This window comes from Pangasianodon hypophthalmus, chromosome 14 (assembly GCF_027358585.1).
Source record: "Pangasianodon hypophthalmus isolate fPanHyp1 chromosome 14, fPanHyp1.pri, whole genome shotgun sequence".
NCBI classification, from domain to species: Eukaryota; Metazoa; Chordata; class Actinopteri; order Siluriformes; family Pangasiidae; genus Pangasianodon; species Pangasianodon hypophthalmus.
Window position 1 is genome coordinate 9,914,374 of NC_069723.1, and position 23,059 is coordinate 9,937,432.

A 23,059-nucleotide genomic window follows, 5' to 3' on the forward strand; every position below is an offset into this window, starting at 1 on the left:
AACTTTTTGTTTTATTTTTATTTGTAATTTATTCATAATTTTGCAAACTGTTTCATCTAGATTCCTGGCATATAATCTCAATTCAGTCCATTTCAGTTCAAGGGTTTTAACACTACAATATGTGGAGAATTTCAAGGGAGATGAATATTGATGCAAGTAATTGTATATAACAGGACTAAAAATGCTGACCCTAGTCTGGCTGTGGTTATGATATCATTTACCTCTGAAATCACCTCACTTGAGCTCAGGATCACTGTATAAATGTAAATTAATTTCTTATTAAATAATTGTACATGAACTGACAGATTTGTAAGAATATTGACAAAAAAAAAAACATCAAAAGCAATACGCAAACTTCAAGTGTTTCTCTAATTTATTAATACAGATGGATTTTGATGGACACTGAGGCTTAAATTCAATTATTAATATGAAATGTGATATACAGTCTCTTGCAATAGGTCCATGCTTTAATAAATGCAACTACACTGTTGTATTTGTGCAATTTATATTTCAAACTCTTAAGAAAATGATTACTTGGGTGTTTACTCTTGAAGTAAATTACCAAAAGCCTGTTACCTATGTGGGCGATGTTTGTTTGAAGAGATTTGTTTGAAGTGAAATGAAGTAGGTTAGTGACCATATGTTTACTGGAAGTAAACAGTGTGTGACGAAAGACAGCAAGGGCATAACTGAACTTTTGCACGTTGAATGCAACTGAACAAAAAAATCTCAGTATCATATTGTCGACATGTTGTCATTCAATCCATACAGTTAAAAGACAACCACTTTAAAAGGCAATGTCCATATAATTTAAAGACATTCTAAAAACCCCTTTAATATGTACAGATATTTAGACAATTATCTATTAGTGACACCCAAGTGTGGAAGAGTTGTGAAAATGTGTAGTATTTCAACAAGAGGCATAGTATCACAGTTATGTTTTAATGTATTATTAAGCGTGCCTGTAGTCTTACCATATTTAAAGTTGAACTCTTATTAATATTGCACATACTTATAGATGCTTATGTGTGGATGATGCATGTTCCATGATCAGAATTACATATAAAATAATTTTATGCACCAAGAAAATCACTCAAGTGTCACTGCTCTAGTTAAAGAAAAACATTTCAGGGACATTAAATATGGAGGAAGAATCGGGGTGGCTCTGTAAGCAGCTACCCTTGCTGTAATAGATGACTATGTAAACAACTGAATAAATTACTGTGAAAACACTCTTGTACTTTTTTTTTTATCAATATTTCATACAAAGCATGTTAATAAGCTGTGATATTTGTATTTCTACTGCAATTGTTTTAAGCAAATAGGTGCAATCAAAAATCTATGCCTGTATAAGGGGCTAATTATATGTAGTCAGATTGCTATATTTGCTCAGATTGTGGTTAATCATCGATGAGAGGATGAGTGCAGGCGGACTGGTATCATTAAAAAGGCATTCAGCCTTTACAGCTTGGCACTTTTGATGGTCTTCATCATGGTGGTCGGTTGGGTCCATATAAGGATAAGGCTACTGTTAGCCAGCTTCCTCTTTCTCTCTGTCTATGGACAAACCTCAGGACCGTAAGTATCATATAATTTTACATCGTTGTCATGAACTATCCCAGATCTTGTAGCCACTGTGTAAAACTATTATACAACATTAAATACTTGCTGTATATTTACATTAAATTAGTTTCAGATAGATGAGTTTTTTTCTGTTTGTTGTTTTTTTATGTATTAGTATTTTGAACTAGACAATGAATTAGGAAAATTTATAATAGTTGTAGCTTATATAACTAGATACAGGACTCCAACAAGAAACTGCAGCCAGGGAGTGTGCAGTGGCAGACTGTGCAAACACAGCAAAAATGACTTGGAAACACACAATGTAAACAAAGCTTCACTGGTCTCACACACTGCAAAAAAAAGAACCAAATTTAGTCACATTACACAAAGGTTTCAACCTACAGATGAAAAAATCCACCTTATCAGAACTGATTTCAGGTGTGGGGAAGAATCTGCAATTATTGTGGGCTCAGAAAAAAAAGCATGACTCATTGAAGAAAGGAAAAGTCACAATATCTATTATCAAAAATTATTATTATTATTATTATTATTATTATTATTATCATTATCATTATCATTATCATTATTATTATTATTATTGCAATGATACCACTGTGGTGAGACACACACCATAATGAAAATGAGTCATGAGTAACTAGAAGCTGCACCAATACAATGACTTTATAACAAGTTACTTAATACAAGTCTACTTAGCCTGTGGAACAGACATCCTGCTATAAGTATGTGTGATTTTACAAAAGTTAGTCCAATATCATAGGGTAGCTGTAGGCTTTTTAACTAAACCTTTCTCCACTTTTCATTGATTATATATTAATCAGTTGAAAATAATCTTAAACCTTCATTTTTGTCTTTAGATATTTCATGGTGACATTTCCTGCAGTAATAGAGTCTGGCTCTGATGCAAAGTTCTGTATGAGTCTTCTGAAGCCTAATGAGACTCTACAAATGAACATTTATCTGGTTCACAACAACCAGAGCAGAACTCTTTTACAAGAGACAGTGGAAAAGGAGATTCACCACTGCTCTCATTTTGAGGTAAGAAATCCCAGAAATTTATATGTTTGTTTGTTTAGCTTGTTAATATATTATTAGGTTAGTTGACTAGTTAATCTATGTGGTATAACATGGAATACATCTCTACAGGCTCCACAGGTTGAGGGTGAATCAGTGCAGGAGATCAAAGTAGAAGTCAAAGGTGAAAGTTTTAAGATGACAGAGAAAAGGAAAGTGATGTTTAAATCCTACAACACACTGGTATTTATTCAGACTGATAAACCCATCTACAATCCAGGCCAAACAGGTGATTCATTCCTGCAATATGCCTCACTATTTTTCAGTTTTCAATTTAAACTATTTAATGAAATTTTAATTTTTACTGAAGGTGCAACTAAAAACTTTTCACTATTATTGTTTCCCACAGTGAATTTCAGAATTGTCTCTATGGATTCTAATTTCATCCCATTTGAACAAAAAGTAAGAGAAGAGTTTTATGTTAATTTATAAAGGATTCCTATTTAACAGTACAACAGGGTGCTCGATTGTCATTTACATTATCACAGAAAAATGTTTCAATTATTTTATATTTTATATTTAAAAATTTGATGTTTTGTCTTATACTCCACAGTACAGCACAGTGAGTCTTCAGGTAAAGTAAAATCATACACAATATTATATATTTTATGACGCCCTTGTTCATTTGTAATATCTATAATGCAGTGCTTCCTCAGTGTATTCACAACACCGAGCTAATTGTAGATATCTTTTGTGGAACCAAACAGGATAATCATCAGAACAGGATTGGTCAGTGGACAAATGTGTCCTCGAGAGGTCTGATACTGCAGCTTTCTCATGAGCTAAATCCTGAAGCTCCACAAGGACGTTATCAGTTAATCGCTGACACTGGAAATAGGTTGATCACACACCAATTTAAGGTGGAAAAGCATGGTAAATGACATTACTAGTAACACTGTTTACAGATGTAACCAAAATAATTTACTGTAATAATAAACTGCATTTAACTTTTAGTTTTACCAAAGTTCGAGGTCACAGTAAAAGCACCAGAAGAACACAGTGTCGGTGAGGAGGAACTGAAGCTAGAAGTTTGTGGAAAGTAAGTGCAAAATTGGGGAAAAAAACAAATCTCTTGAGATTTGTGAATACTCTGTTTTATTAAATACATTAAATAGCATTGAATCAATTGAATGTCTAGCACATTTGGATATGATATTTATTGCTCATACTGCACATCATACATACCAGGATGTATGAGTATGATATATAAACTTTATGAAATGAAGGTACACTTATGGACAACCAGTACCTGGTAAAGCAGTGGTGCAGGTGTGCCGGAAATTTAGGCAGCACTATCATGAGGCACCAATGATTTCACCCTGTCTGAGTGAAACTGTGGAGGTATGTATATATCACACTGTTAATGGACAATCATTACTCTCTCTCTCTCACTCACTAATAAAGTAATTCTCCCCATTTGTTTTTGGGTGTTCCCCATAGATGAGTCAGACTGGCTGTGCATTATTTATCATCAATGTGTCAACTTTCATGAATGCTGAATTTGAACGTAATTTTAGGAATCAGCTTGTTGCTAATATTACACTCACAGAGGAAGGAACAGGTGAGTCAGTAACAGATTTCTCAAAACAAAGAAAAGTAAGAAGCCAGAGCTTGTAGCAGACTGACTCCTAATCTTAAACTTTATATGTATTATTATTATAATAGCATAACAGGATTTTCATTTATACTTCATAATACCATATTGCGATTTGTTTGTTTTTCTTTAGATATTTCCATGCTGAAATCTAAAAAGATAAGACTTTCTTTCCAAATTGGTAAGGTGGAAATCTTTGACTCACCAAAAAACTTTGAACGGGGGGAAGTTATAGAAGGAAAGGTATATCTTTTATTGTTTTTTTATTTAAACCTGCATTGCCATTTGGTATTGCTTTTATGCTTGTGATAGCCAGGAAATTGACAATAATTCATTTTTTCCCTGATCAAAAGGTCAAAGTTACTACCTTCAGTGGAAGACCAATTCCTAACAAGAAGGTGTATCTTTCAGAAGGTGAACGGCGGTCTCAAAAGTTACTACTTAATCTTACTACGGATAGTAATGGATTAGCAAACTTCTCAATCGCTTCACCTGAACATCCTACAAGAGAGATAAGACTGAGGGTATGGTAGGATGGCCTAAGCACTCCCAAAAAAATAAAAGAAAGAAATATGCAGCAAAATTTTACTGTTATTACTGTTCCTGTGTTCCACTGTTATCTAGGCAAGTGTCTATCCAGAGGAAAAATACCATGCATACAAAACACCATACTTTACAACTGCTGATGCACGTATACAGCTGCTCCAACCTGCCACACCTTATAATCCAGTATTCAGTGAGCTGTCAATAGAGAGCTTAGAGGAACCATTTAAGTGTGGTGCTGAAATTCCCATAACCATTAACTACTATATTGTTGGGGAAACTACTGAAAGTTACAGTATTGATCTTATATACATGGTAAGTACATGCAGTAAAATAGTATGTTTTATGAGACAGAAAATGCAAGCCACCTGTATTACCTTCATTCCAGCAGCTCTAAATGGACAGTGATTATCATATATTTTGACTCTCTGGTTCAGGTCTTATCTAAAGGAGCCATAGTCCATCATGGGCATGAGAAAGTTGAAGCGGAAGACTCTGCAGATGTCAGAAAAGGAAAGATTGCATTCAAACTATCTGTTGTTGCTGAGCTGGCTCCTGTAATGCAGGTGGTGGTCTACTCTGTCCTTCCCAGTGAGAACATCATTGCTGCTAGCAAGAATTTTGATGTGGAAAAATGTTTCAGAAATAAGGTAAAGCTAGCACCATAATTATTAACTTTTTACATTCAATCAGTTAGTCTGATTGCTCATTTTTTGCCAAAAAAACCTCCTAAACCTGTCTAAACTTGTTTTCATCATGGACTCCAGGTTTCGCTACAGTTCTCTCCCTCTAAAGCAGTTCCTGGTGAGAAGAACACTCTCGAGCTCACAGCTCATCCTGGTTCACTTTGCGGCCTCAGTGTTGTGGATCAGAGTGTCTTCATCCTGGAGTCTGGAGAACGCCTAAACACTGACAAGGTGAAATTAAGATTAAGATATACTGAACATTCACTATATACAAGTGCTTGTTTTTTTGTTTGATTTTTTTTCTTTCGTTTAATCTATACATTTTTAATGTAATTTTTTTAATTTACTTCTTAGATGGCAGTATACATGCCATGGTTTTAAATGCTGCAAGCTATATTTCTATAGCCTTCTACATTACAGATGTCTCTCTTTTCATGAGTTTACTATAAGTTACTATGGTTGAATATATAGCTCTTATAACTCTTATATAGAATGGGGGAACTGTCTCTCTAGGATAGGAATGCTGAGGTGCTCACCAGCTGTGATGTCTGGGGGTTTGGCCCTACAGCTGGGTTCATATACCTGTACTTTAATTTTCATTTCAAGAGATTGGATTGCCAGAGAATGAGACCTCTATTCGTTGGTCTGGTACATCTCATGTCACTCAATTTAAATAAAATCTTATATGCAAAAGCTTCCTTACACAGGTCACAAAGTTTACTGTGCACGTGTGTTATAATGATATGAGGTTCATTGTTAATTTGATGTTATTATTGTATAATTCCATAGATATATGAATTGTTACCAGTAACATCAGTATCAGATTATCCCAATATGGATGAAGATTATCTGGAGTGCTTGCGTGTTAGACCCCGACGGGATGAACAGATTGACCAAGTTTACAATACATTAAAGGTAACAGATTGACTGGTTGTAAAATGTAGCACAACTGATTGTGTAATTACTAATTATATATGTTTGTGAGAGTTATTAATCTAAAAACAAATCACGAATGAAAAGACCAAAATACATTTTATTTAATACTTGAAGAGTGAATGTTAATTTGAAACTGCCTGGTTCCTGGCTCACTGTTCAGTGACGTACTACACTGACACTATGACTTATTATCATGTGACAGGGAGTGGGGCTGAAGATGGCAACAAATTTGGCTATTAGACATCCTCTCTGTTTGATATACAAAGGTGTGGAGTATCATCGTGGTGATGTTTATGGTAATTATCCTACATCCAGGCCTTTTTCTCATATTATTTTTCAATAATGTGGAGTTTCTTGTTCTTACAAATAAGATACACTATATGGCCAAAAGTTTGTGGACACCTGACCATCATACCCATATGTAGTTCTTCCCCAAACTGTTGCCACAAAGTTGTAAGCACACAATTGTATAGGATGTCTTATTATATACTGTAACATTACAATTTTCCTTCACTTGAACTAAGGGGCCTAAACCTGTTCCAGCATGACAACGCCCCTGTGCACAAAGTGAGGTGCATAAAGACATGAATTGCCAAAGTTGGAGTGAAAGAATTTGAGTGGCCTGCACAGAGCCCTGACCTCAACCCCACTGAACACCTTTGGGGTGAACTGACATGCCGACTGCACCCCAGGCCTCCTCACCTGACATCAGTGCCTGGCCTGACTAATGCTCTTGTGGCTGAATGAGCACAAATCCCCACAGCCACTCTCCAAAATCTAGTGGAAAGGCTACACAACAAGCACATATAACTTTTGGCCATATGGTGTATGTACACTAAATTACGTATTTTTATGGAGTTGATATGTCCCCAATGGGTACCGTTAAGATAGTAATTATAAACTTCAAGTACTTACTTCCCTCAGATATAATATCTATTGTATAAGTTATGTTAATTATTTATGATTTTGCTGATTTGCAATGCCTGACATGACAGAAGATTTTACAGATGACTACGTATTAGAATCACTATCATCAGCACCTTATGACCCCATCAAAACAGTTCGTAAATTCTTCCCAGAAACTTGGATATGGCAACTTGTTGAAGTTCGGTTAGTGAATCAGCATTTTATTTTTATTTTTATTTGGCAATTTGCTTTTTTTTTAGAATTTTAAAAATAAAGTAACAGAAAATAATGAAAATCAGTGCACTTGTTCCCTAAATGGATGTATTTCCACAGTGCTTCTTAGACTTAAATAGATAAACTTTGCCATGGACACCTTTTCAGGAAATTTTATTAGCATATACACTGGAACTGTACTGAATTACAATAAACTTAGTTACAATATACTGAATAATGCATCATTCCTTTGATGATAAGTAAAAGAAAAGCTTGAAATTTAAGGGTTTTTGACAGGGACTCTGGATCAGCACAGCTTCCTGTCACTGTTCCTGACACCATCACCACTTGGGAGACAGAGGCTTTCTGCGTGTCCTCTGGGGGTCTGGGACTGGCTCCTCCTGTTCAGCTCACTGTATTTCAGCCCTTCTTCCTGGAGCTCTCGTTGCCTTACTCCATTATCCGGGGAGAGGTTTTTGAGCTGAAGGCCACTGTCTTCAATTATCTTACCAAATGCATTATGGTACTGTAATGCCAAGATTATATCTTCACAAATATTGTAACATATGAGATGCACAGAAAATTAATCACCTGTGCCTCATCATCAGGTTAAAGTGACTCCGGCCTCTTCCTCAGACTACACTCTGAAACCCTCTTCTGATGGCGAGTATTCATCCTGCCTGTGTGCAAATGGCAGAAAAACCTTCAAATGGACCCTGATTCCCACTGTGCTTGGTGAGACTTAAAACTTCTTTAGATGAGATATATGTCTGATATGTCAATTGCATTATATTTCACGGAGAATTGAAGAGTTTGTTATTATGCTACAGGAGTCTTGAAAGTGACAGTGAGTGCAGAGGCAGAACAATCCCAGACTGTGTGTGACAATGAGATTGTGAGTGTTCCAGAGAGAGGCCGCATTGACACAGTTACACGAAGCCTGATTGTACAGGTTAGTGACTTGAAAATAGTTTAAAATTTAGAAAATTTAAGCTGAGGCTAATTATTACTATGATTTAATAACAATTTTCCCCTATGTAGGCTGAAGGAACTGAAAAGACAAAGAGCCAAAGCTGGTTATTATGCCCACAAGGTTAGACTTACACATATAAACTGGTGCCCACAATACTGTGCCACTCAGTGCAGATACTTAGTAAACTACTTTCACTTACAGGCAACAGTGTTTCAGAGGAGTTGGAGTTGACTCTTCCTGAGGATGTAATAGAGGGATCAGCACGAGCTTCTGTTTCAGTACTTGGTAAGACAGAAAACATTAAGAATATAAAGTAAATAAAGTTTCTCATATGTCATGGTTTTGAGGTCAAAAATGCACTATTGGCAACAAGTAAACAAGTATCAAGTAAGTGGAAAATTATATATAATGATAGAAGACTTTACAAAATACAGCAGTGGTGAAAGTCAACACAGGAATAATTACCACCCTTCAAAAGAATATGCAAACAGTACTGAATGGCATGCTTTATATACATACATAATAACTTTACATATGATAATTAAAAATTTCCACTCAAATAATTGTACCTCTGCCCCACTGAACACCGTTGGGGTGAACTGGAATGCAGACTGCATGCCAGGCCAACTCATTCGATATCAGTGCCCAATCTCACTAGTGCTTTTGTGGCTGAATGGGCACAAATCTCCACAGCCACATTCCAAAATCTATTGGAAAGCCTTCCCAGAAGAGTGGAGGCTGTTATAGCAGCAAAGGGGAGACCAATTCTGGAATAGGATAACAGAAAAGCACATATGGGTAAAACGGTGAAGTGTCCACATACCTGTGGCCATGTAGTGTATTTTTCTAAGAACCTATTTTTAAATAAAAGCATTTCTCTGAGAAAATAAAAAATTGGTACACCTTTTATTGTCTTAAATTTTTTCTTGCTTTGGGTCTAAATATGAGATTTCAGACAGCATCATTTATCAACAGGGGGAAAAACAAAGAAAAGAAAACCCCAAAGATTACAGTTTCAGAATTGCATATTTCAACTGATTGTTGAACTTGTTATAATTCAAAATTGATTAAACACAACCTTCATAAAGCAGTCCTTGTGAGAGCAACCTCTTCCATATTTTAAAAATATTGTGTTAAATAAAACTTTAGTTTATAACAGTAACGCCAATTCTCTGATAGCACAAGTAAGGCATTTCACTGTACATGCCCCTTTGCATCCCCCTCCCCCTTACTACAGCCAAGATTGGCTGGCGGACATGATGTGGGCATCACAGAGGAAGGACTTCCTCCCATCTTATAGTCTTCAGCGCAACATCAGCCTGACATTCTAGTCAGTCTAGATAAACATACCTTTTCTTTGCTCTACACATGGAGGGTGGTCCGGTGAGATACCTCACTCATACTATCAGAGAGCTGGGGTTATGTTTGCAATCTAAAATTCTTTCATTAACTCGCTATGGGATATAGTGACTCTCGAGTTGCCCGAGAAGGTTATCTCGAAGACATAGCCAATCAGTCTGGCATGTCTGTTCGTGAGCTCACACTATGGACAGTGTGTGCCAATGTGGGCTTAGTCACTTCATTCCTATAAAACCTCATAGAGATGTGTGGTGACGACCAACTGGACCAACCATATTTGATTTGGTGCAATTTTTTACGCTGGATGCCCTTCCTGACGGGCTTGGGACTGGCACTGAGAGCGCACTGTTGCACACAACCCCAGTGGCTGGGGTTGGTTCCCTGGCCCAGAATCAAAGCACTCTCACCACTGTGGCCTAACCACTAGCCCTCCAGGGACCTTCTCGGAAAGACTTGGTATTGGTCACTGCTATGCAGTGTTTCAGAGTGTGAACTGGTAGTATTAGGCTGCATGATCGTGTAGGGAGTGAAATTTAAGGTTAAAATTAATGTTCTGTAACTTTAAATAAGATCTAGAGGTAATATCGCGAGAGCAGAGACCCGCGATTAGGATCGCGGGAGAGAATGGTTTGGCGCGCAGTGATGCGAGCGTAGAGAGAGAGAGATGACGTGCACTGTGTAATTGGATGTGGCTAATTCATGATGTTCACCTCCTTATGTTTAATAAATCAAGTGTTATGATCTCCCAAGCTCCCTGTCGGTGTCCTCCTTGCAATAAAGCCAAGAACCCACGAGCCAGCGCGCGGTAAGAACTGTGAAGCTCGCATATAGAAACTACGCGTGTTACAATCGGTTTGCATATTTGGGCAAAACATGCAACTGATTAAATCATTTGAATCATTTAAATGACAAGACTTACTAAAGTGACATCTGCTGACTGGAAGATCCAGCTTTAGTTTCAGTAAGGCAGCTGTAATACCAGCCTGCAGTGCATTCACTGCTGCTGCTGAGCCCCTCTCCTGCATTACATGCTGATCATCAGAATGCTCTGATGGCAAGCTGTCAGCCACTCTCCATTAGAGTGAGCTTATTAATCAAGTTTAGAAAATAAGAAGATGCCACTGAGAGAACAGGGTTTGTCTCTATATGAGAGACAGCTGTAGTAAGCTTCTCCAAGGCTACTAGTCCCAAAAGAAACTGCCCTGGCAGTCCAGAAAATAAGAAAGGAGAACATTAAAACACATGAAGTGATATCTAGTAGACAACTGTGAACTCTTTACAAATTCTTTTTTTTTTTTTGGTCAAATAAAGCAATGTATTTTTGCTAAGTTAAAGAAAAGAATATTATTGCTCCTTTTTTTGTAGGAGATATACTTGGCCGTGCATTAAAAAATCTGGATGGACTGCTAAGGATGCCATATGGCTGTGGAGAACAAAACATTGCACTCCTCGCCCCCAATATCTATATTCTTCAGTATCTAGAGAACACTGAGCAGCTCACCACAGCTATCCGTGAGAGGGCTACAGGTTTCCTTAAGAGTGGTAAGTGAGATTATATTTCTCTGTTTAATTTTACTGGACACCACTAGCCATGGTGAACATATACTTGCTGATACAATCAGAAACAATCATTTGTCTTTACACAGGATACCAGAGGCAGCTAAACTATAAACATTATAGTGGCGCATATAGCACATTTGGCAGTGGAGAGGGGAACACATGGTAAGAATTTTATAGGTAGCAGTAACGATGCAAATGTTTAAAAACACAAAACTATTTTTATCTAACACTTTCAGTCATTGTGAATTTACTCTGAGAACTGTTGCACAAATATATTTTAATTATAGACACAAATAAATCTCCATCACCAGGTTAACTGCTTTTGTCGTAAGGACCTTTGGCAAAGCACAACGTTACGTCTTTATTGATCCAGAAATCATTAACCGTTCAAAGCAATGGCTCATAAGTATGCAGAGATCAGACGGCTGTTTTATACGAAAGGGACGCCTGTTCAATAACAGAATGAAGGTATGTAAGGTTCTAATGCTCTCCATACTAGAGAACACATTTCTGAATAAATTTACTGAATTTCTATTTTATGTGTGCATCATTTTCATTATTCCAGGGTGGTGTAAATGATGATGTGACCATTACTGCCTACATCACTGCATCATTCCTAGAATTGGGCATTACAGTCAAGGTAAGAACATGATACAGTTTAAAATTTTGCTTTCAGATGACAAGATTCTATAAAGATGCTCTGCAAAATTCATAATAAATTTCTATATGTAACTGAAACTTTTCAAACTTTTGCAAAATTTTTCAAAATTTTCTTATTTACCATTACTTATGCTTTGATTGTAGGATCCTGTTGTGAATAAAGGTTTGTTGTGCCTGAAGTCTTCTATTGGTAACCAGACAAACACTTACACCACTGCACTGTTGGCCTACACTTTCAGTCTGGCTGGAGAGACTGAAATTCGAGAACAACTGCTGGAAGAATTGTATGGTGTTGCTATTTCAGGAGGTATTGAATTTTAATTCAAATATAGCTTCATGGGCATATTGTAGTTTGCCTGTTCTTCCTGTGTCTGCATGGGTTTCCTTCCTGCCAGTAGATTGGCTACACTAAATTGCTCCTAGGTGTGAATGAATGTGTGGTGCCCTGTGAGAGACTGGCATCCCAGAGGCTGTTCTCCTGCTTTGCGCCCAGTGTTCCTGGGAGAGGCTCCATATTTACTGTGACCTTGGCTGGTCAGACCTAAAAATTTTAACATTTCCTCTTTGTCAGTTCTGGCATTTAAATGAAAATATCATTTAATGGTACAGTAAAGTCTTATAATATCAAAATTAACACTATAATCTTTCGTCTTCTGATAGTAGTCGGTTAATAGCCTTTTCCTCTGGCCATACATATCTCAATCAACTCATGACTAAGCAAATTATCTTATTTATGTCTCGTTGATTTTAGATGGTCGGCTTCACTGGGCTCAGTCAGCGTCACATGACTCCAGTCCCTTGTCAGTGGAAATCAGTTCCTACGTGCTGCTAGCTCTTCTCACTGCAGGTCAACTCACTGCTGCTGATTTGGGCTCCGCTAATAGGATAGTCAGCTGGCTGGTGAAGCAGCAAAATCCCTATGGAGGGTTTTCCTCCACCCAGGTACTCAAAAAGTCTGTGATTACTAGTCAAGTTGAGATTTCTATACCATACTACAATTAAAAAAATTAACACAAGTTACAGGGTTAGGGTTAGGGGTATTAGTATTATCATATATGTACAAACATTAAGAGAAAAACAACTTTTCCTTCTATTTTAATCAGGACACAGTTGTGGCCCTCCAAGCTCTGGCTCTGTACTCCACTAAAGTGTTCAGCTCAGACGGCTCTGGCACAGTAACTGTAAAGTCAGCAGATGGACACAGTCACAACTTTGATGTGAACCAAAACAACAAGTTACTGTACCAAGAAAGATCATTGCAAGATGTTCCTGGCAAATACAGCATTGAAGTGAAGGGCTCCACCTGTGTGTCAGTGCAGGTCAGTACATCTTTCTTCTTGATAAGAGCTTCTTGAAAAGAGCTTTATCAATCTTCTGTCAAAAAGTTGATAAAGTGAGATGAGTGCTGCAGATCCACATTTAGATGTGTCACATGTTCCAGTATTTTTGATCACTTGTAAAACTTGGTGGGTTCAAACACACCCACCATGTTCTAAGATGTGTAACACATCTAGATGTAAATATCAGGAAATGAAAGCTGAAATTCTGAACTATCGTCTCATATTCATCTTTTGATCTCAAACCAAAATGTCTTCATTACATAGCAAAAACAAAAGAATTGTCCTTTCCAATATTTTCAGAGGGGACTGAATATTAAATAAAAGAGACAAAAATTAAAATATGTGTATATGCAAAGTATATACATTCAGTATATGTACACTCACCATCCGCTTTATTTTAGTTACATCTGTACACCTGCTCATTCATGCAATTATCCAATCAGTCAATCATGTGGCAGAAGCGCAACACATAAAATCATACAAATACATGTTAAAAGCATCAGTTAATGTTCACACATACTCTTGTTCTCCTGGGATTTTCGCACACAACACTCACTAGATTTTGGTTTGAAAAATAAAAAACATCCAGTAAGTGCCAGTTGTGGAGGTCAGAGGAGAATGTTCAGACTCGTTCAAGATGACAGGAACAACAGAAGACCACATCAGGTTCCACTCCTCTTATTAAAACTGATAGAGGAGACTGATGTACCCAATGCAGCTTTAAGAGACACATTTTCTGTTTATTGACTGCTTCATGGATGGCACCTTTTATCCCACTTGCAGACAGCACTTTTCTACAATGTCCCCACACCTACTGAAACCAGTACACTGAGCATCACAGCTACAACTGATGGAAACTGCACAAAATCATTTGGAGCAACTTTGTCCCTCAAGTTCACCATCACGTAAGAATCAATGTGTCATGAAACCCTGACCTAATATGAGAAAACCTGTGGCTGATTTTGACAGATGATTTGTAAACAAATTATAAGTAGTCCCTCATTACATTAAATTGATGCAAATCATCAAAAGAAATTCTCAAATATTATAAAATCAGTAACATGCAACATGACTATACCATGGGTCAACTACCTGATTTGTGCATGCTATTTCCATTATAGGACTAGCTACTGGGGCCTGTCTCATGAAGCATGATTTATTGCTTAGCTAGCTATCTTTGAGTTTAGTTTTATCTTATCCTGGACTTCCTGTAGGTACTCTTTACCAGGTTGTATCACCATGGTAACTTCTGTCCCTGGAAGACTAGTGGTTAGGCCACAGCACTCTCACTGCTGCAGTCCGGGTTCAATTCCTAGCCAGGGAACCAACGCCAGCCACTATGGTTGTGTGCAACAGTAGGCCACAGCCCAGATAAAACTGGGGATGGGTAATAGTTAACTAATGGGCAGCATGGTGGTGCCTTGAGATGGACTGGCCTTCCCTCCAGCACGTATTCTTGCCTTGTGCCCAGTGTTTCCGGGATAGACTCCAGCTCCACCTTGACCCTGATCAGAATAAATGTGGTTACTAAAGCTGAATGAATGAAATAATGTTTACTGTAGCACAGTATAGCATTGTTTACAATTGCACAGGAGATCTTGTGCCATAGTTTATTTCTAATTGCATACCGCTAAATTGGGTATTAGGAGGTGTTGATAAAGTTAAAACATGAAACTTTTTTTTTGGGATCAATGCTTTATATGCTTGACATTTATTGTAGTTGTAGAATTTGTTGTTCTGCAGCATAAAAGTCTCATGTGATTAGCTTTTGATGCAAAAGTCACACCCTACTGTGCTTCATGCATCCTGATCATCTAAAGCAGGATGGTAAAGTTGTTCATAAGCATCATGAGATGAGTTAACTGCAGTTTCTTACACCACCTACAGAGGATCAGTGGCAAAACCGTTTTCTGTCAGCGAAGTGATTGTTTCCTGATGAAGACCGCATTGCCGCTTTTCACACAACTTGCTCAAAGCTCACTCAAATTCAACTTTGACCCAGTTTATGGTGACCTTTTCAATAAGATAAGCCCTCATAATGACACGTGTTTTCTCCCATCTTTTTCAATGGACAACCGAAGGCAAAACCATTTTTTCGTTTTTGATTTAGATAAATGCTGGATTTAGAAACATGCAGAACGGGCTAGCTCTTCAAAAGTGTCTTGATGACATAGCACTGCTTTAACTTTGCGGAAAACATCGCTGCCCCCAGTCATACTACATGACTTGAATTGTTTGTGTGTTTGGTGTTGTAACATGTGTAAACTACATGATCACTTACAGACAAGACTCACACACTACACAATCTTTTACCTGGTGAAACCTTTGCCAAAGCACACCTGATCCACAAATCCTGTTCTCCCCTGAAAATAAATGCGAGAGCTGTTTATCATGTGACTGTCACCCTTTTGTACAGAAACAAGAAAAATATTAAATATGAGACAATGTAGAGAAAATATCAGTTGGGGATTTGCAGGCAGTGTACAGAGAAAAGAAGAGTAGCTATTTTTATACTGTGCACCATCAGGAATCATGTTGTGTTTGTTATTATTTTTGCTGTTCCTAACAATCATTTGGTATGTCATGCCAAAATACACAAATACACAGATGGATGATAAACTGGATTCAGAGATCTGTTGCGAAGGAGAGCAGATAAATTTGATTTCCTCTTCAGGCTCTCATTGGCTGTTTCTTATTGATGTATTTGCACTAATCGCAGAGGGGTTCACGTTATGCGATTCATCACTTAGAAAATCAAAAAGGCTTGAAAATACCAGAGCCTTAGTGATCCCTTCAGACTGAGAAAATCCCTTTGCTGGACAGTGCAGTACAGTGACCAGTTGCTGTGCGAGTAGATGCCAAGCTGGAAGATGTAGCTGCCGAGCACCAAAATGAGTGAGTGACTGGATAATCTGGGCTAAATCTGTGTAGTGTACACTAGGCTTTAGGTTTTGACAAGTGGAAACTGAGTCAGGAACCCAGGCTAGGTTAGATCTGCTTGGTGAGACAGGCTCCTGGTCTACCAACTGGGCCACAAAGCAGTAAATTAGTTACCAGATGTCTTACAATTAATGAGTAAATATCCTTTTATTGTTATTAACTAACTTTGTTTTGGTTTGTTTGTTTAAAATTTCAGATATAATGGGACACTAAACAGCACTAACATGGTCATAGTGGACATAAAACTCTTATCAGGGTTCACAGCAGATCCTGGTGAAGTAAGGAGAAGCATATATTCTGTTGCTAAAAAAATTCAGTTATCCGTGTGTCTATACCTAAATAGATATGCTAATGCATGTATGTATGCTGTTACATTATTAATTTACTAATGCAGAGTAAATATGTTTTCTAAGCTGAAGAATTTTTTTTTGGTGGAACGAGTTGATTCCAAAGATGACCATATTATCATGTATATAAAAGAGGTAAGAAGAGAACACAGTTTAGAAATCTGCACATAACATTAATTATTACCTATATTACACACATCTGCTGTACAGCCACTCCAAAGAAAATATGCATGCATTATTTATTACACACAAAAACAGTTATGATGTAGTATGTTTACAATATGATGTCTGGTGTATCTCCAACAGCTCCCACGGTATATTCCTTTGAGCTTTGAGCTACACATTACACAGGTGCTTCCTGTCAAGAATCTCAAGCCGGCAGTGATCAAAGTTTATGATTATTACCAAACAAGTAAGATTTTCCTAGGTTGTGTGATTTAAACTCTGTTATTGTGACTGTATTGCTTCCACTTACTGATTCTTTTATTCAGGTGACCAGTCTGAGACGGAGTACAATTCCCCCTGTGTGTAAGCTTCCAGATCTGCATTAAAGATACAAAAAAGGTCTGCATGTCTTTGGTGTGTTGGTTATATCTTGTGCCTGAGAAATAAATATGGAGTTCGCATACATATTGTGTTCAAGTTTTAATGCTTTTTTTTTTATTTTTTTATTTTTGCAATATATATCTCACGACCCTGAGGGGTTAAATCTAATCAGCCCTAATGAGCCCAGCACAGTAGAATCACAGCCTGTCAGGTGATTATAGTCATTTTTCCCAAAATTAGTTAGGAGGAGAAACAAAAAAGTTAGATTTTTTTTTTTTTTAGAAAAGTTAAACAAAAAAATAGACTAAGCACACATTGTCCAAACAAAGTACAAATTACATAAAAGGACAGACCACAGAACCATAAGCTTAGTGATTTTGGTTACAAAAGGGTTACAACTTTTTTCTTTACCATGTTCGCTATTCAGAGGAAATGTGGCATGAACCCTGAAGAGCAGACATATTCAAACTTTTCCCCATGAGCCCCCATGAGTTGCGTAACTATATAGCTACTAATACTTAGTAGCACCTTTGGCTGCAATTACAGCTGCAACTCTTCTTGGAGATGTCTGGTCCATTTTAACACATTCAGATTTTTGGTTTTGACTCACTCCAGTGTAGCTTTGGTAGTTTGCTTATGGTCATTGACCTGTTGGAAGGTGAACCTCTGTTCTAGTCTCAAGTTTTATTATGTTTATTTTCGACATGCAAATAAATTTTACATTACATTTATTATTTTATTATATTTGGTTTCTGCCAAATTCTGCATTGTGCCTAAACCAGAAATTTCAGTTTTGGTCTCATCTGATCAGAGAACCTTTTTCCACATTTGCTGAGTCTCCAACATGCCTTTTGGCAACTTACATGGATTTTGTTTCCTCTTAAAATTCTATGGTTGTCCTGTGAACAGCTTATCTCATCTGAGCTTATCCCATCTCTCCAGCACCTTCAGAGTTACCCTTCTTGGATGCTTCTCTAATGCCCTTCTTACCCAGTCATTGACTTTTGCTGGATGGCTTCCTCCAAGCTGATTCTAGGTTGTGCCATCTTCTTTCCATTTTTTAAATAATGGATATAATGGTGATCCACAGGATGTTCAAAGTTTGGGATATTTCGTATAACTAAACCCTGACTGATACTTTTTTCAGAACTTGGATTGCTACTTGCTTTGATAGATCCCCATGTTTGTTTCGGTATGTTCTTTAATAAACCCTGGACTCCAATCAACTAAGTATGTAACTTCTGATGGCAACCAGTTGCACCAGAACAAATTTGGGGTTTCACACTTATGCAATCACAACTTTTTGTTTTATTTTTATTTGTAATTTATTCATAATTTTGCAAACTGTTTCATCTAGATTCCTGGCATATAATCTCAGTTCAGTCCATTTCAGTTCAAGGGTTTTAACACTACAATATGTGGAGAATTTCAAGGGAGATGAATATTGATGCAAGTAATTGTATATAACAGGACTAAAAATGCTGACCCTAGTCTGGCTGTGGTTATGATATCATTTACCTCTGAAATCACCTCACTTGAGCTCAGGATCACTGTATAAATGTAAATTAATTTCTTATTAAATAATTGTACATGAACTGACAGATTTGTAAGAATATTGACAAAAAAAAAAACATCAAAAGCAATACGCAAACTTCAAGTGTTTCTCTAATTTATTAATACAGATGGATTTTGATGGACACTGAGGCTTAAATTCAATTATTAATATGAAATGTGATATACAGTCTCTTGCAATAGGTCCATGCTTTAATAAATGCAACTACACTGTTGTATTTGTGCAATTTATATTTCAAACTCTTAAGAAAATGATTACTTGGGTGTTTACTCTTGAAGTAAATTACCAAAAGCCTGTTACCTATGTGGGCGATGTTTGTTTGAAGAGATTTGTTTGAAGTGAAATGAAGTAGGTTAGTGACCATATGTTTACTGGAAGTAAACAGTGTGTGACGAAAGACAGCAAGGGCATAACTGAACTTTTGCACGTTGAATGCAACTGAACAAAAAAATCTCAGTATCATATTGTCGACATGTTGTCATTCAATCCATACAGTTAAAAGACAACCACTTTAAAAGGCAATGTCCATATAATTTAAAGACATTCTAAAAACCCCTTTAATATGTACAGATATTTAGACAATTATCTATTAGTGACACCCAAGTGTGGAAGAGTTGTGAAAATGTGTAGTATTTCAACAAGAGGCATAGTATCACAGTTATGTTTTAATGTATTATTAAGCGTGCCTGTAGTCTTACCATATTTAAAGTTGAACTCTTATTAATATTGCACATACTTATAGATGCTTATGTGTGGATGATGCATGTTCCATGATCAGAATTACATATAAAATAATTTTATGCACCAAGAAAATCACTCAAGTGTCACTGCTCTAGTTAAAGAAAAACATTTCAGGGACATTAAATATGGAGGAAGAATCGGGGTGGCTCTGTAAGCAGCTACCCTTGCTGTAATAGATGACTATGTAAACAATTGAATAAATTACTGTGAAAACACTCTTGTACTTTTTTTTTTATCAATATTTCATACAAAGCATGTTAATAAGCTGTGATATTTGTATTTCTACTGCAATTGTTTTAAGCAAATAGGTGCAATCAAAAATCTATGCCTGTATAAGGGGCTAATTATATGTAGTCAGATTGCTATATTTGCTCAGATTGTGGTTAATCATCGATGAGAGGATGAGTGCAGGCGGACTGGTATCATTAAAAAGGCATTCAGCCTTTACAGCTTGGCACTTTTGATGGTCTTCATCATGGTGGTCGGTTGGGTCCATATAAGGATAAGGCTACTGTTAGCCAGCTTCCTCTTTCTCTCTGTCTATGGACAAACCTCAGGACCGTAAGTATCATATAATTTTACATCGTTGTCATGAACTATCCCAGATCTTGTAGCCACTGTGTAAAACTATTATACAACATTAAATACTTGCTGTATATTTACATTAAATTAGTTTCAGATAGATGAGTTTTTTTCTGTTTGTTGTTTTTTTATGTATTAGTATTTTGAACTAGACAATGAATTAGGAAAAATTCTTTATAATAGTTGTAGCTTATATAACTAGATACAGGACTCCAACAAGAAACTGCAGCCAGGGAGTGTGCAGTGGCAGACTGTGCAAACACAGCAAAAATGACTTGGAAACACACAATGTAAACAAAGCTTCACTGGTCTCACACACTGCAAAAAAAAGAACCAAATTTAGTCACATTACACAAAGGTTTCAACCTACAGATGAAAAAATCCACCTTATCAGAACTGATTTCAGGTGTGGGGAAGAATCTGCAATTATTGTGGGCTCAGAAAAAAAAGCATGACTCATTGAAGAAAGGAAAAGTCACAATATCTATTATCAAAAATTATTATTATTATTATTATTATTATTATTATTATCATTATCATTATCATTATTATTATTATTATTGCAATGATACCACTGTGGTGAGACACACACCATAATGAAAATGAGTCATGAGTAACTAGAAGCTGCACCAATACAATGACTTTATAACAAGTTACTTAATACAAGTCTACTTAGCCTGTGGAACAGACATCCTGCTATAAGTATGTGTGATTTTACAAAAGTTAGTCCAATATCATAGGGTAGCTGTAGGCTTTTTAACTAAACCTTTCTCCACTTTTCATTGATTATATATTAATCAGTTGAAAATAATCTTAAACCTTCATTTTTGTCTTTAGATATTTCATGGTGACATTTCCTGCAGTAATAGAGTCTGGCTCTGATGCAAAGTTCTGTATGAGTCTTCTGAAGCCTAATGAGACTCTACAAATGAACATTTATCTGGTTCACAACAACCAGAGCAGAACTCTTTTACAAGAGACAGTGGAAAAGGAGATTCACCACTGCTCTCATTTTGAGGTAAGAAATCCCAGAAATTTATATGTTTGTTTGTTTAGCTTGTTAATATATTATTAGGTTAGTTGACTAGTTAATCTATGTGGTATAACATGGAATACATCTCTACAGGCTCCACAGGTTGAGGGTGAATCAGTGCAGGAGATCAAAGTAGAAGTCAAAGGTGAAAGTTTTAAGATGACAGAGAAAAGGAAAGTGATGTTTAAATCCTACAACACACTGGTATTTATTCAGACTGATAAACCCATCTACAATCCAGGCCAAACAGGTGATTCATTCCTGCAATATGCCTCACTATTTTTCAGTTTTCAATTTAAACTATTTAATGAAATTTTAATTTTTACTGAAGGTGCAACTAAAAACTTTTCACTATTATTGTTTCCCACAGTGAATTTCAGAATTGTCTCTATGGATTCTAATTTCATCCCATTTGAACAAAAAGTAAGAGAAGAGTTTTATGTTAATTTATAAAGGATTCCTATTTAACAGTACAACAGGGTGCTCGATTGTCATTTACATTATCACAGAAAAATGTTTCAATTATTTTATATTTTATATTTAAAAATTTGATGTTTTGTCTTATACTCCACAGTACAGCACAGTGAGTCTTCAGGTAAAGTAAAATCATACACAATATTATATATTTTATGACGCCCTTGTTCATTTGTAATATCTATAATGCAGTGCTTCCTCAGTGTATTCACAACACCGAGCTAATTGTAGATATCTTTTGTGGAACCAAACAGGATAATCATCAGAACAGGATTGGTCAGTGGACAAATGTGTCCTCGAGAGGTCTGATACTGCAGCTTTCTCATGAGCTAAATCCTGAAGCTCCACAAGGACGTTATCAGTTAATCGCTGACACTGGAAATAGGTTGATCACACACCAATTTAAGGTGGAAAAGCATGGTAAATGACATTACTAGTAACACTGTTTACAGATGTAACCAAAATAATTTACTGTAATAATAAACTGCATTTAACTTTTAGTTTTACCAAAGTTCGAGGTCACAGTAAAAGCACCAGAAGAACACAGTGTCGGTGAGGAGGAACTGAAGCTAGAAGTTTGTGGAAAGTAAGTGCAAAATTGGGGAAAAAAACAAATCTCTTGAGATTTGTGAATACTCTGTTTTATTAAATACATTAAATAGCATTGAATCAATTGAATGTCTAGCACATTTGGATATGATATTTATTGCTCATACTGCACATCATACATACCAGGATGTATGAGTATGATATATAAACTTTATGAAATGAAGGTACACTTATGGACAACCAGTACCTGGTAAAGCAGTGGTGCAGGTGTGCCGGAAATTTAGGCAGCACTATCATGAGGCACCAATGATTTCACCCTGTCTGAGTGAAACTGTGGAGGTATGTATATATCACACTGTTAATGGACAATCATTACTCTCTCTCTCTCACTCACTAATAAAGTAATTCTCCCCATTTGTTTTTGGGTGTTCCCCATAGATGAGTCAGATTGCTGTATATTTACATTAAATTAGTTTCAGATAGATGAGTTTTTTTCTGTTTGTTGTTTTTTTATGTATTAGTATTTTGAACTAGACAATGAATTAGGAAAAATTCTTTATAATAGTTGTAGCTTATATAACTAGATACAGGACTCCAACAAGAAACTGCAGCCAGGGAGTGTGCAGTGGCAGACTGTGCAAACACAGCAAAAATGACTTGGAAACACACAATGTAAACAAAGCTTCACTGGTCTCACACACTGCAAAAAAAAGAACCAAATTTAGTCACATTACACAAAGGTTTCAACCTACAGATGAAAAAATCCACCTTATCAGAACTGATTTCAGGTGTGGGGAAGAATCTGCAATTATTGTGGGCTCAGAAAAAAAAGCATGACTCATTGAAGAA

At 36.6% G+C, this 23,059-nt stretch overlaps 2 protein-coding genes across 4 annotated transcripts; both read left to right on the plus strand.

Annotated features, from left to right (window-relative positions):
- Positions 1-1,424: 1,424 nt before the first annotated feature.
- Positions 1,425-17,340, plus strand: LOC117599078 (alpha-2-macroglobulin-like). 3 transcript variants are annotated; one of them, XM_053239865.1, is made up of 34 exons: positions 1,425-1,578; positions 2,439-2,619; positions 2,728-2,884; positions 3,005-3,057; positions 3,209-3,229; positions 3,363-3,528; positions 3,610-3,694; positions 3,882-3,996; positions 4,096-4,216; positions 4,383-4,492; positions 4,603-4,773; positions 4,874-5,107; positions 5,230-5,442; positions 5,560-5,709; positions 6,268-6,393; positions 6,617-6,710; positions 7,410-7,524; positions 7,831-8,056; positions 8,142-8,268; positions 8,364-8,485; positions 8,575-8,626; positions 8,708-8,791; positions 11,231-11,407; positions 11,512-11,587; positions 11,737-11,893; positions 11,991-12,065; positions 12,230-12,392; positions 12,837-13,027; positions 13,189-13,404; positions 14,209-14,330; positions 16,562-16,643; positions 16,779-16,847; positions 17,019-17,124; positions 17,204-17,340. In XM_053239865.1, the coding sequence occupies exons 1-34, from the start codon at positions 1,481-1,483 to the stop codon at positions 17,242-17,244; spliced, it is 4,296 nt and encodes a 1,431-aa protein (XP_053095840.1). In that variant the 5' UTR covers positions 1,425-1,480; the 3' UTR covers positions 17,245-17,340. The 3 variants fall into 3 exon arrangements, with proteins under 3 accessions (XP_053095840.1, XP_053095841.1, XP_053095842.1); XM_053239866.1 differs by having other exon boundaries at positions 7,413-7,524; XM_053239867.1 differs by having other exon boundaries at positions 7,422-7,524.
- A 2,637-nt stretch (positions 17,341-19,977) lies between these two features.
- On the plus strand, positions 19,978-22,647 carry LOC128320198 (alpha-2-macroglobulin). The gene is made up of 8 exons (XM_053239870.1): positions 19,978-20,133; positions 20,992-21,172; positions 21,281-21,437; positions 21,558-21,610; positions 21,762-21,782; positions 21,916-22,081; positions 22,163-22,247; positions 22,435-22,647. The coding sequence occupies exons 1-8, from the start codon at positions 20,036-20,038 to the stop codon at positions 22,613-22,615; spliced, it is 942 nt and encodes a 313-aa protein (XP_053095845.1). The 5' UTR covers positions 19,978-20,035; the 3' UTR covers positions 22,616-22,647.
- Positions 22,648-23,059: the final 412 nt, after the last annotated feature.